This window comes from Trachemys scripta, chromosome 3, assembly GCF_013100865.1.
Source record: "Trachemys scripta elegans isolate TJP31775 chromosome 3, CAS_Tse_1.0, whole genome shotgun sequence".
In the NCBI taxonomy this organism is placed as follows: domain Eukaryota; kingdom Metazoa; phylum Chordata; order Testudines; family Emydidae; genus Trachemys; species Trachemys scripta.
The window spans coordinates 49,559,870-49,572,636 of NC_048300.1; the positions used below are offsets into that span (position 1 = coordinate 49,559,870).

A 12,767-nucleotide genomic window follows, 5' to 3' on the forward strand; every position below is an offset into this window, starting at 1 on the left:
CTGATATTAGAGAGGTCAGTTCGGGTTAAGATCTATAGCTAGTCTTGCTGCCCTCTTCAATCAGTGAGAGTCAGCTTCCTATGTTGCCAATGATTTGCTGAGTTGCTATGCAAATCAGTCCTGCTTGGGCTCCAGCTCCCTCATTTTGTATACATGTAGTTTTATTCACTGTGTTCATAGACTCATAGACATTAAGGTCAGAAGGGACCATTATGATCATCTGGTCTGACCCCCTGCATGCTGCAGGCCGCAAGACCCTTCCCTGTACTCTACCGTTGAAGTCCCCAGTCCTGTGTTTTAGTGACTTCAATCGGCTGAGACCCTCCTGCTAGTGTTCTCTATCCCATAAGTAACACAGCAAGGGTTTAAGTAAAACTAACCTTCAGAGTTTCATCACTGCCTCCCACATCGTCAAATTTCACTAAAGGGAACTGCAGCTCTGGTCCTTTAGTTTTAACTACAAGAAGAAAAAGGAAGGGAATAAATGAAGTCATTAGAATTTGGACACAGCAGAAGCCAGTGGCTGCAAACCCCAACAAGACAGACACTGATCTGAACCCACAGGTAAAAGATTAGATAGAACAAATTATTTCTTATGCAACGGTCACAGGACTGGACTATTTTCTAGCACAACATGAAGGATGAATGTCTTCCTGAAAGGCTCCAGCCGAAAAGTCAACATTTCAGAAGTGCAGAATATCTCTGATCCCAACTGCTTCAGCTATCAACCACCCACATAGCCGGTAAGCCAATTCAGAAATAGTAGCTCTCACCTTTCTGCTTACGCAAAACAGATTCTATTTCTTCATCTACATCTTGAGATTCCTCTTTCCTTCTTTTTCGTCTCTTACTCTTTGTCTTCTTTCCTTCACTCTCCAAAAAAGAAAGGTCTTTTGATTTCTAGAGCATAAAACACAGAATGATATGACTGAGTCTTCAAATATTTAGTACATAAATGACTGAGCTTTTCTACAGACACCTGAAAGAGCAGAACAAACAAAATCTGAAGACACATATGGTGCTTCATGCATAGATATTATGAGAGTGGTAAGAGACAAGGTATGATCAATCCTTTCTGTGTCTAAATCCTTTCATTACTTGGTTTTTACTAAGGATTGTTCACATTGATCTGTCTTTTTTTGGGGGTGGGGTGGGGTGGGGACTAAAGTTCCAGAAAAAAATTGTATACATAAGCTAGAAAAAGATCTAAGAATAAAAAGGTGATTTAAGTTAGGACTCATCTACACAGGAACGTTATTCCAGAATAAGGTAGGCTGTGAATTTAAAGCACAATAGTGATTCCACTATAACTCTCTGTGTGGACACTCTTACACCCTTATTCTCGAATAAGAGCATCCATGGGGGTTACTATTCTGGAGTAGATATTCCAGTGTAGTTTATTCTGCAGTAGCTATTCTGGACAATTTTCCCATGCAGACAAGCCCTGAATTGCATAATTACTGTAAAGCAACGAACATTGTGTCTTAATACAGCTGTGCGCGTGCGTGTGTATATATAAAAAACCTCCATTAGAAACAATGTTAATTACCAGTAACACACTATGTTTGTACAGCACTTAGAACAGTGTGATCCTGGTTCATAAGTAGGGCTTCTAGGTGCTACGGTAATACGAATACTAATCACCACCAATATTGTAGTGAATATTGTGCAAATAACTTGGGTCATCGCTGTATATGCAAGAAAAATACAAATGAGAGAATGGACAGATGAGATTGTGCATCTTGTTAACATCATGTTTTGTTTTCAACACAATTTGATGGACATTTTATTCCACAATGATCCCCCCGCTACCCCATTTTAGTCCTATATGATATGTCTTGTCCACTAGAGAAGAAAAACATCAACTCCATGATATGCCTTTTATCCACTGAACAAGGACAAAGAGGTTCTGGGGCATCTCTTAATTCCCAAACTCCTGTATATCCCCAAAATGAAAATCCCCTGGTTCTGTTTTTGAACACTTTCCATCCTTAAAAACTGGCTCTGGGGTCGCAATGTCACCATAAGGATATTTTTAGATACACTGAGAATACATTGCCTTAAAGGGTCAATGTAATCACATTTCTGCCTGAAGGCATTTTGCTGACTTTTGTTAAAGAACACCTAAAATTACTATAACTAAAATAAAGACATCAAAGAAATATATATATTTCTCTTCTCAGCTTGTTTACTTTGTACACTGTGGCCCTAAGGGCCTCTTCACGTCAACTGACAAAAGGCCTACTCAACACACGTGTCATAATATTTAGCCAAACAGCATCTTGTCAGGTATTCTATAATATCTAGTAACATGAACATTGAGTGATGTATGTACAGGTTGTATATAAAGAGTTATGCATATGTGCTAGAAATATGCTCTTCAAATAAGTTTTGGAGGCATGTGGATTTCCACAAAGGAACGTACATTTCCCTGTCTGCACGGTTCAAGCTAACAGGCTGACTAAAAAACAGTATAGTTTGATTACAAACAAAGGGCAATTAAAGTACATTTGTACCGGAGTTAAACAAAGTGATGGAGCCAACTGAGAAAACAAATTGATCAGAGGATTAAGTGACTTAGTGCCTGCACCTAAAGAACCAGCAGTAGTGGAGAGATTTGTCTGGGTTTACTTTTCAAGGGGTTCACTTAAAAAGTATTCTGTACTATAAAAGGGAAGAATAGGGAAAAAGGATCAGCATCCTCTGACTCTGTGAATAGTGGATCCACCTGCCTGAGGGGCTGGAGACACGGATAGCTTGATGTAAGTCAGAAAGCTGTTCAGGCAACGATTGCAGTTGGCCAAAGTTAAGTTTGGTCACTAGAAAGCAGGTTGGAGTTTTTTTTTGTTTGTAACCAGACCTGTCTCTTTTCTTGCTTAGTATCACTTAAATCTACGTTCCTTAACAATAAACTTATGTTTAGTGTTACTACAACCCACATCAGTGCTGCGTATTAAAGACAGCTAGACCACGGGTTCTCAAACTGGGGGTTGGGACCCCTCAGGGGGTCACAAGGTTATTACATCGGGGGCTGCGAGCTGTCAGCCTCTACCCCAAACCCCACTTTGCCTCCAGCATTTATAATGGTGTTAAATATGTAAAGAAGTGTTTTTAATTTAAAAAGAGGGTTGCACACAGAGGCTTGCTATGTGAAAGGAGTCACCAGTACAAAAGTTTGAGAACCACTGAGCTAGATTAACAGGTTGGCATGTACCCTGTCTCTTTGGAGGTAGTGAACTTGGTAATTTCTGTGACTGTAGTATCCAGCCCCTCTCATTGGACAAAGAGATATCTCTGGGGAACTCAGGAACTGGGGTTCACTGAATGTTACCTATCTGGCAGAGCCTCATGGAGTTTGCTGGTGAGGTGGACAGAGGGGTGTGGCAAGGAGCTGTTGCACAGGTTAAGCTCCAGCAAAACTTACCTCTCTGCCTCAGCAGAAACACCCAGTGGCTTATGGTTCTGGACAGCACTTTGCACTGTTTCCCCTGTCTGTCAGTCTCCCCTGTTTGCGTGGGACTTGCACACAGCAACAGGAGAAGCCATTAAAAAAAAATTAAGAAAATGTGATTGTAAAACCACAAAAATGGGCAGGGTAACTTGGTCAGGTGTGGTTCCTGAAACTATTTTTGACTAATTTTTTAAAATTAACTAGATTTCCAGTCTTTTAATCTTGAGCATCTCAAACATAAAGAAGGCGTTTTTTTAAAAGACTTTGATACAGTACAAATTTGTCTTGCATAAGAACATATCAAATGTTGTTTGCACCAGAACATTTTTGGCAGCTACAATACTTTTTGAAAAAAGATGGCACCAAGCAACTTAGCCAGTTTTTCATCATAACATCTTACATTTACAGAGCGCTTCACAAAAATTAAGATCCAAACACTGCTTCATCCACCAATGCAGCAACCTCTATGTTGAAACATTGTAGATGTATTAAAAAAACAGGTTTGCATTGCCCACCAAAGGCTCAAACTTGTTTTTATATACAATGTGCATCTTGGGGGCATGAAGAAGAACAAGTCTGTTCTTCATACTGTACTTCAAAGTATTGTCACATAAGGTAAGAAATGTACTAACCCCCAATGTATATGCCTTATTAAGTGGTATCAGATTTAAAAGAGAAGCTACCTCAGATATCTGTTTCCTTTCCTCTTCTTCCTCACTCAGGTCAATTAAGAAGTTGTCTTCTTTTCTACCTGGGGTTTTATCAATAAACCATCCACCTTCAGAGATCCTAGTATCAAGTGGGGTGCCAGATGGAAGAGCACTAGTTCTGGGTGCTGTCACTTGTGCAGGGGTACTGGTTTCTGTCGGCTCATTCTTCGGAGTTGCTGGAAGAGAATCAGGATCTCCTTTCCGGTATAAGGTCAGCAGAGAGCTGTTCAGGTGATTTGTGGACTGCAAAGTTTATGTATTTAAAATAAAACAAAAAAAATTGCTTGCAGATATCTCCCTCAGCAAGCAAACAGCTTTAGTAGTAGATAGTAAAGTCTTTACTCTGCCCTCTCCCCCCGCCTTTGCTATGTTCCCCTTCCTCAGAAACGGCCCCCAGCCACAGTCCTGCCTCATTCTTCCACAGGAAATAATCTCCTTTCGACTCTACAAGGTCTCCAGTTGGGGACTGCTGGCTGATTTGCTCATTCTGACAACCCACATGAGATTTGTCAGAATGAGGGCATCAGCCAAGCCATTAACAGTTTGGCAACCGAGGAGCACCTTGGGCAGCCAGAATGGAAGGGGAATAGCTGGTCAGAGATACTGTGGCTGGTACAACTTCCAGGATGCTGACTTTTAAAAACACTACTAGCACTGGAACATATATTTTAAAAAAACAAGTCTCACCATAAAGAATTATATGAATTCTAAACCAAAGTGTGGGCCTTTACCAGATGGTGTATACACAGCTCTGTTTTAAAACTCTTGTATATTTTAAGTAAAGAGCATTGATATATTTCATATGTGCACTGCTGTGTTCATTTCGATTGCATTATACCATCGAGAATGAAATATGGACTTACTAGAGGTTCTGAGTAATCATCATCATCTGAGTCGTCTGTGTAGCTTTCCACATCCCTTTAGCAGAAAAAAGTGAAGAGGCAGAAATTATGGGTTCAACATACCATAACAGCACAATGAGACATCAGCACAACTAATAGAACAAGTATTCTCTCCTAGGAAGATGCTAGGCTCTCCGTGCTAAGACTACAATACTACTATGTGTGGGACAGAGGGTAGAGATAGAACAACTCTTCTGATGGCCCTCTCCCCCCTCCCCGCAATCTAAGGCTGGTTGTGGAAGTAGGAAAACCTTCTCTCCTCAGCGCTTCCACCACCAGTTGGGCTCTCTATAGTAGATGAAGCTATTCTGGTAGTCCTGAAATCAGACTTCAAAGCCTGCTGGAACAGCTCACTCAGTTTGTGTGGCTGGAGGCCTTTGAGGAACTAAAGCTGTATTTATTTTAAAATTCTGGGGCTAGAATTCAAACCAAAGATAAAAAGGTTGGAATCATGAGCAGAATACCTCAAGGGGACAAGGAGGAGAGGGTGTTTTGTAATTTTAACAAATAAAAAGATATTCTCTATGATTAGCCTGCTTTTGACTAATAGGTAACAAATTAACTGCTGAATTTGTCTGCATTAAAAAAATACTTTAGAACTTCAGTAACACACCTCAGTACATATTTGCAGCAACTGAGATAAGACATGAAATATTCATGTTTGTGTGGCAGTAATAAGGCTTAAGCAGGCTGTAGCCTCTAGAAGGTACATGATCACACTCAGAACAGCTAATGCCAGTGTCAATCCATTCATTCAAGAGCCGCAATACACATACACATTGTGGGAAGTCAGGCAGATTAAGCAGTGCATTATACATATGTATATATGGTTACTATAAAATTAAGACGTTTCTCTGACTTCTTTAGCCATACTCAAACATGTGATTGAATTTGTCCAAAAGCTATACTCTAGGCTGCCTCCCCTTGATGAGTCCAGACCTAAATGAGCCCAGATTATCCCTGTGCTGTTAATCATAGAAATTAGAATTGCAAGACAGCAGTCATTGTATCTCTCCCTGCCAATGCTCGTCCTCTGGACTATCATTACAGATATCTGCTTGCACAGGAAAATGTTAATATTTAGTAGGTTTAATAAAAAGCCAACAGACTGTTGTTTTTAAAGTGGTTAGAGGTTTGATTACTGAAATTCAGAAGATCTGGGTATTTTGTTCTGAATTAAACATACCCTGTCTTAAAAACACTGATACGAATGGCTATTACTGTCACTCTAACTGTAAGAGAGAAAATATTTTAGCACTAATAAAAAGGGAGGCATATTTTCAATATTTAATACAAAGTAGTCTCTATCACATTTAAGGAGGCAGAATGCTCTAGTAGACTCATAGATTCATAGACTTTAAGGTCAGAAGGGACCATTATGATCATCTGGTCTGACCCCCTGCATGCTGCAGGCCACAAAACCGGCCCTACCCCTTCCCTTGACTCTGCTGTTGAAGTCCCCAAATCCTGTGTTTTAGTGACTTCAATTGGCAGAGAACCCTCCTGCTAGCGATCCCTGCAGGATAGATGTGCACAGGATTGGGAGCCAGGAAATCCAAATTCTAATGTTCCCTCTAACAAACACTAACTGGCTGTGTGCACTTGGAAAATTCACTGAAACCCTCCATCTCAGTTTTCCCATGTCTAGGGTGACCAACAGCAAGTGTGAAAAATCGGGATGGGGGGTAATAGGAGCCTATATAAAAAAAAGCCCCAAATTATTGGGACACTCCCTATAAAATCGGGACATCTGGTCACCCTATCCATGTCTAAAATAGCGATAACACCTCTGTGACAAAGAGGAGTTGTAAGGAATTAATAGACAGGCCCCAATTCTATAAGCTGCCCTACCCACGAGGAAGGTGAATCCTGGTCTTCACCCGCGGTCTCCCACCACCACCACCACAGACACAAAGTGTTCTTTAATTCATTAACTTGAGTTAATCCCAGTGAAAAGATAGTTGTAATTTTTATGTGAGTTACCAGGTTGAGTTCAAGTCTATGGGCCTGGTTCACTAGAATGTACCTTGAGGTAAGAACTCCCCCTGGCCCTTTTTATTTTTTTCCCAGCAAAGACAAGACTTATGAGGGCACCAGGGCCCGCCTGTGTGGAACCGCTTGCAGGATCAGTCCCTTCATAGTAATATAGAGTTTTTTAAAGATACAAAGCACTATGGAAATGTTAAGTACTGACATCATTGTTAAAGTAGTCTTAAGGCAACAAGTCTTTCCACTTACTCATTCCCTTCTCGTCTGTGTCTTGCTCTTTTTGCCACATGTTCATTCTCTAAAGTTGTTAAATCTTCAAATTCTCTCTCATTACTGATTATACCAAACACTGAAAAAAACCCAGAAGAACATGGATGGCAGCAAGTGCTCAACAACAGTGTCATCAGTAATTCAGAGAGCTTCTTACAGCTTCTTGGTATTTCAGTCCTGATATTAACAGACTTACCTTTCTCAACCTGAATTCTAAAGGCATTTCTTTTTCTTCGTCCATATTCTGCACTGTAAAACAATTGTACAGGTTAGGATCTCATTGAGGCCTTCTTTCATGTATTGTCATTCTCAATGTATATACAAGTTTCTAAAGTGATACAATCCACAATCTTTTACACAAGTACACCCTGGAACCAGTTATGTGGAAGAGAGACTTTGGTTCGAGCTATTCCAGGCTTTTAAAAAGGATTAGGTGTAACTCAAATGGCATCATACTAAACTCGATTTCTGGGATAAAAGGTGCAAAGTGAATCACAGTGGTCTCTAGCTAGTGGTCTTCAGAAGGACATTTAGTGGAGATTATGACCAGCATCATTGGCTGGATATGTAGAGCACTGAGTGGCAATATAAAAGAAGAATCAGCCAAGTGGATTTTCATTCAGAATAGGCTTGTTTGTTTTAAACCACACATACAGAGCTAGGGACTGGACAAGGATGGGTCCTTCAGCTATAGGATTATTTTTCCTTTTAGGCATGATAATGAAAAATTCAGCCCCTTTCACCATTAGCAATGAACGTGCTCTCCCAACTTCATGAGCAAATGGCTGAATTCCCTTCCACTAACAGACCACAAATTAAACATCCTCCCAATAAACAGAGGCTACAAACACGGACAAAGCAACCTCCTTGCCCTCTTTCAAATTCTGCCTTAAAATTCTCTTTATTGTGATGCATAAAAAAAGCTAGAAAAGTTAGGCAACTGATAGATTAACATCAGCACCATCTAATTGTTTCCTTGTGCTCCCTGTCTGTCTCCACCTGTTGTCTCTTGTCAATCTTCAATGGTCAGCTTTTCAGTGCAAGAACTATCTTTCTGTTAGGTGTTCGTACAGCACCTGACACAATGGCTCGTAGTCAGTGGCTCGTACATGCCAACAATATGATGTAATTGCAAAAAAGGCAATTATCCTTTTGGGGTGTATTAACAGGAGTGTTGTACGCAGGTACAACATAGCAAGATAGCAAGTATGAATAATCGGGACAGAGAGATGGGGGGATAATAGGGTCCTACATAAGACAAAGCCCCTAATATCAGGACTATCCTGACAATATTGGGACGTCTGGTCACCCTAGTTGTACGTAAGCCACGGGAAGTAATTGTTCTGCTCTACTAGGCACTGGTGAGGCCTCAGGTTGAATATTGTGTTCAGTTATGGGCATCATACTTTCGTAAAGATTGGAGAGCGTCCAGAGGAGAGCAATAAAAGTGATAAAAGGTCTAGAAAACATAACCTATGAGGAAAGGTTAAAAAAATGGGCATATATAGTTTCAAGAAAAGACAACTTATCAGGTACTCCCTCAGCATTCAAATATATTAAGGGCTGTTTTAAAGAAGATGGTGATAAATTATACTCCATGCCCATTGAAGGTATCAGGTCAAGACAATCTGTTTAATCTGCAGCAAGGGAGATTTAGATTAGTTATAAGGAAGATCTTTCTAACTATAAGGATAGTTAAGTACTAGAATAGGTTACCATGGGATGTTGTGGAATCCTGTCAATGGAGGTTTTTAAGAACAGGTTAGACAAACAACTGTCAGGGATGATGTAGGTATAGTTGGTCCTGCCTCAGCACAAGATGACCACTCGAGGTATCTTGTGCCCTACATTTCTATAATTCTCTGTGCTACTGCAATATAAATAAGTTACTAGATATATCAGCCAAAGAGAATCTTGCAGTGAAAACAATTATTTTGACTGTACTTCTTCCCTGATCAGTGATGTACTAAGCAACTTTCAATCCTAGTTTATAATAAAAGTGTAATTCAGAACTGTCATGAGTAATACATTTACATTTTTACAAACAGATATGCAAATACATATGACTATTTCTATTGTTTATTTAAAAAAAACAGAATGCAAGGATTAAGCTTTTTGCTCACCTGTAAGTTTTCTGTAAATCAGCTGCTAAAATTCCAATGTCCACATATCGGCCACATTTATTACTGCTTAGGTACTGAAATGCAGAGTTTACAGAAATGAACAAAATCTTAGCCTTTTGCTGAAGTTATTGACCTTCACAAGTTATCATCATAAAAGAGAAAATTTAAACTGAAAAATCTAAACAGCTTGAATTTGTTTTGGTACAAAGTTATCAGATTGATAAATAATTTGACAGGAAGCTATTAACTATTTACAGAGCCAACTGGCCACATTTACTGGGAAAAGTAGTACATTATATTTGGAGGCCAAACTAACTATTGGCATTAATTGGGGCAACTCCATAAACTTCCATCGATAGAACAGTGATACTCAGATTGGTTAATAATTAAAATCACACATATGTGCTGCAAAGAGATGCAGGAGACATATTTGGAAGCACAGTTTAAGTCACTAAGCAATCAGGATGCTTTTACTGTCTTATAAACCAATTAAGTTATTAACTTATTTGCTGTGAAACTAAAAACTAAATATGATTAGTACTATAGTAAATGAAACAATGAATTCACACTACTGTGGCTCTTTTGGGTAATGCTGATGGCTAATTTGGTTGCTGAAGCTAGGAGGTCTGAGTATCATTGCAACTGCAATAGGAGAAAGATGGTCCTACAGCCAAGGGATTGAACTTGGAAATGGAAATCATGGGTTCTATTTCTGCCCCTACTAAACTTTCTGTGCAACCTCATTTCTGTGTGTCTCAGTCCTCCATCTGCAAAAGGCAGATAATAATTTAATACCTAATAGGTGTGTTGTGAAGATAAATTCATCTTTGCAAGTCACTTAGGGGAGTGTCACAGAAAGTATGTGACTCAAATGCTATAACATTACACCAGCTTTTATACCTGGCTTTTAGTCTGGGCTATTTTCACAATAATCACACCCTCATATGGACCACCAACTCGAGAGGGCTTGAGTAAAATCACTGCCCCCCTCATCCCCAAATCAATAGCTCCCTGTCTCGGGTTTTCTAAAGGCATCCACTATTGTGGGATCGCAGCTCCCTCTGACAGGGGGGTGACTAGGTGGTGTGACCCCTGGAACAAGATGATAACTTGCGGGGAGCCCAAGGACTGCGCCCAGCGTGTTTTACAGACACACACAGCGCGTGGTGCTGGCATTGGCCCTGACAAATGAAACGGCTGCTCCCCTCCCCTAGGCCTAAGGCCTGCGGACAGCCGGGTGATGGGTCTGTAGCGTGGAGCGATGCAGGGCTGCGCTGCGGGCACCCCTGGTTGCATGTAAGGCAACCCCTCGATCAGGGGCGGCTCTATGTATTTTGCCGTCCCCAGCACGGCAGTCAGGTAGCTTTTGGCAGCGCACCTGCAGGAGGTCCGCTGGTAACACAGATTCGGCGGTATGCCTGCGGGTGATCTGCCGATCCCGCAGCTTCGGTGTACCCGCCGCCGAATTGCCGCTGAATCCGCTGGACCGGCGGACCTCCCGCAAGCATGCCGCCAAAGGCTCCCTGACTGCTGCCCCCACAGCAACCGGCAGGCCGCCCCCCACGGCTTGCCGCCCCAGGCACGGCTTGGTGCGCTGGTGCCTGGAGCCGCCCCTGCCCTCGATGGCCCTGGAGGAGCGCGCGGGCGGGGGGGGGGAGGGGGCGCGTGACTTGACTTCCCGGGGCTGGGGACGGGCCACAGCGAGGCAGGAGCAAGTAGGGGGCGGGGGCGGGGGCGGGATCGGCACCTGCTTGATTCGCTGCTTCAGGCGAGGGTCCGCAAAGCTCCCCGCGCGGCCCCGCATGGCCCAGCGCCTCCGGCAGCTCTCGCCAAGCGAACCGAGGCGCGCCGCCAGAACGATGGAAATCAGCCCGAAGAGCCGCTCTGGAATTCTATTCAGGCACTGACCTAGCCACCTAAACCTCCGCCCGAAGGGCCCATTCAAAATATCCCAACTTTATTGGCAGTTCTGGTATTACGAACAAGCCGTGGTCTAGGCTAGGAACACCGTACGGTGCGTTTACTGTACAGCAGGCGCCCCCGTCCCCAAACCCTCGGCTGCTTGGGGCTTTCCCACCCTTTTCCCTTTGGGGCTGAAGATTCCTGCCTTTGGTCTGAGCCCAGTCAAATACCTTCAGCCATTTTGCATTGATACGGTTTCTCTTGTGCGCAGGAAAGCCCTGTCCGGCCATTGGGCGCTCACTTCACCATTGCTGAAGCTGCAGGCATAAAACTTGGCTTGTTTTGTAGATCCCATTCAGGCGTGGACATCAGCTATGTCTTTTTAAAGTCAGGCACAAGTTGGTTGTGTTGTGCTTACAGGGAGGACCCAGCAATGAAAAGCGTCTCAGTTAAAGCCATGCCAGTATCAGTCCGTCAATGGCACGCTATTATTTATTTATTATTGGTGTTATCACAGTGCCTAGGAGCCTTATGAGTAAGCCAAGAAAATTAATTGAAAGTTTAGGCATCAACACAACACTAAGTTTTACAAGTCTAGCATGCACAAGTCAGACATTTCCAATCGCTCCCTGCGCCTCCTGGGACTTTGACACAATGTTGTCTTGTCTGCCTTGCACATACTGCAGGTGGTACTATACATTTCTGTTTCTCTTGTTAATTATGTTATTGAAATAACAGGATGTGCATGCATAATAGCCCAGTTAGTAATGCAATAAGTTCCTTAACTTTAGGAATGTCCTATCTTTAATGGGTTTTGTTTTACTAATATCACCAGCATTAAATGTAAAAGTTATGATTTTAAATCCTGTGCTAACCTCCCTCCATCCCATTTGCCCAGCTGTGGCAGCTATTAGCATTCTGTGCTTTCTCTGGGGGAAGGAAGTGGGTGGGTTTGGACTGGGGTGCAGGATTCTTGTGTGGGGGTCTGGGAGAGATGTGCTACTGAGATTCTATTCTGTGTAAGGTTCCTATCCTGTCCTCATCAGCACAGTATCCCAGCCCCTTCCAGCAATGCCATTCAGAGTGTGACACTTTCACAGACCTTGGGTAGGATTACCATATGTCCGTATTTTCCCGGACATGTCTGGCTTTTTAGTTTTTAAATCGTCATCCGGGAGGAATTTTTAAATATCTAAAAACGTCTGGGAAAATACGGAGGTATGGTAACCCTACGGGGGGGGAGGGATAGCTCAGTGGTTTGAGCACTGGCCTGCTAAACCCAGGGTTGTGAGTTCAATCCTTGAGGGGGCCACTTGGGAATCTGGGGCAAAATCAGTACTTGGTCCTGCTAGTGAAGGCAGGGGGCTGGACTTGATGACCTTTCAAGGTCCCTTCCAGTTCTAGGAGATGGGATATCTCC

At 42.4% G+C, this 12,767-nt stretch overlaps 1 protein-coding gene across 2 annotated transcripts in view; it reads right to left on the bottom strand.

Annotated features, from left to right (window-relative positions):
- Positions 1-11,362, bottom strand: part of NVL (nuclear VCP like) — a 65,637-nt gene extending 54,275 nt beyond the window's left edge. For both annotated transcript variants that reach the window (XM_034764667.1, XM_034764669.1), the window contains exons 1-8: positions 11,193-11,362; positions 9,446-9,519; positions 7,519-7,571; positions 7,302-7,401; positions 5,025-5,079; positions 4,135-4,404; positions 774-900; positions 381-457 (exon numbers count right to left, since the gene is read on the bottom strand). In XM_034764667.1, the coding sequence (XP_034620558.1) occupies positions 381-457; positions 774-900; positions 4,135-4,404; positions 5,025-5,079; positions 7,302-7,401; positions 7,519-7,571; positions 9,446-9,519; positions 11,193-11,249 (813 nt within the window). In that variant the 5' untranslated portion in view covers positions 11,250-11,362. The remainder of the gene's footprint in view (positions 1-380; positions 458-773; positions 901-4,134; positions 4,405-5,024; positions 5,080-7,301; positions 7,402-7,518; positions 7,572-9,445; positions 9,520-11,192) is intronic.
- Between the last annotated feature and the right edge of the window lie 1,405 nt (positions 11,363-12,767).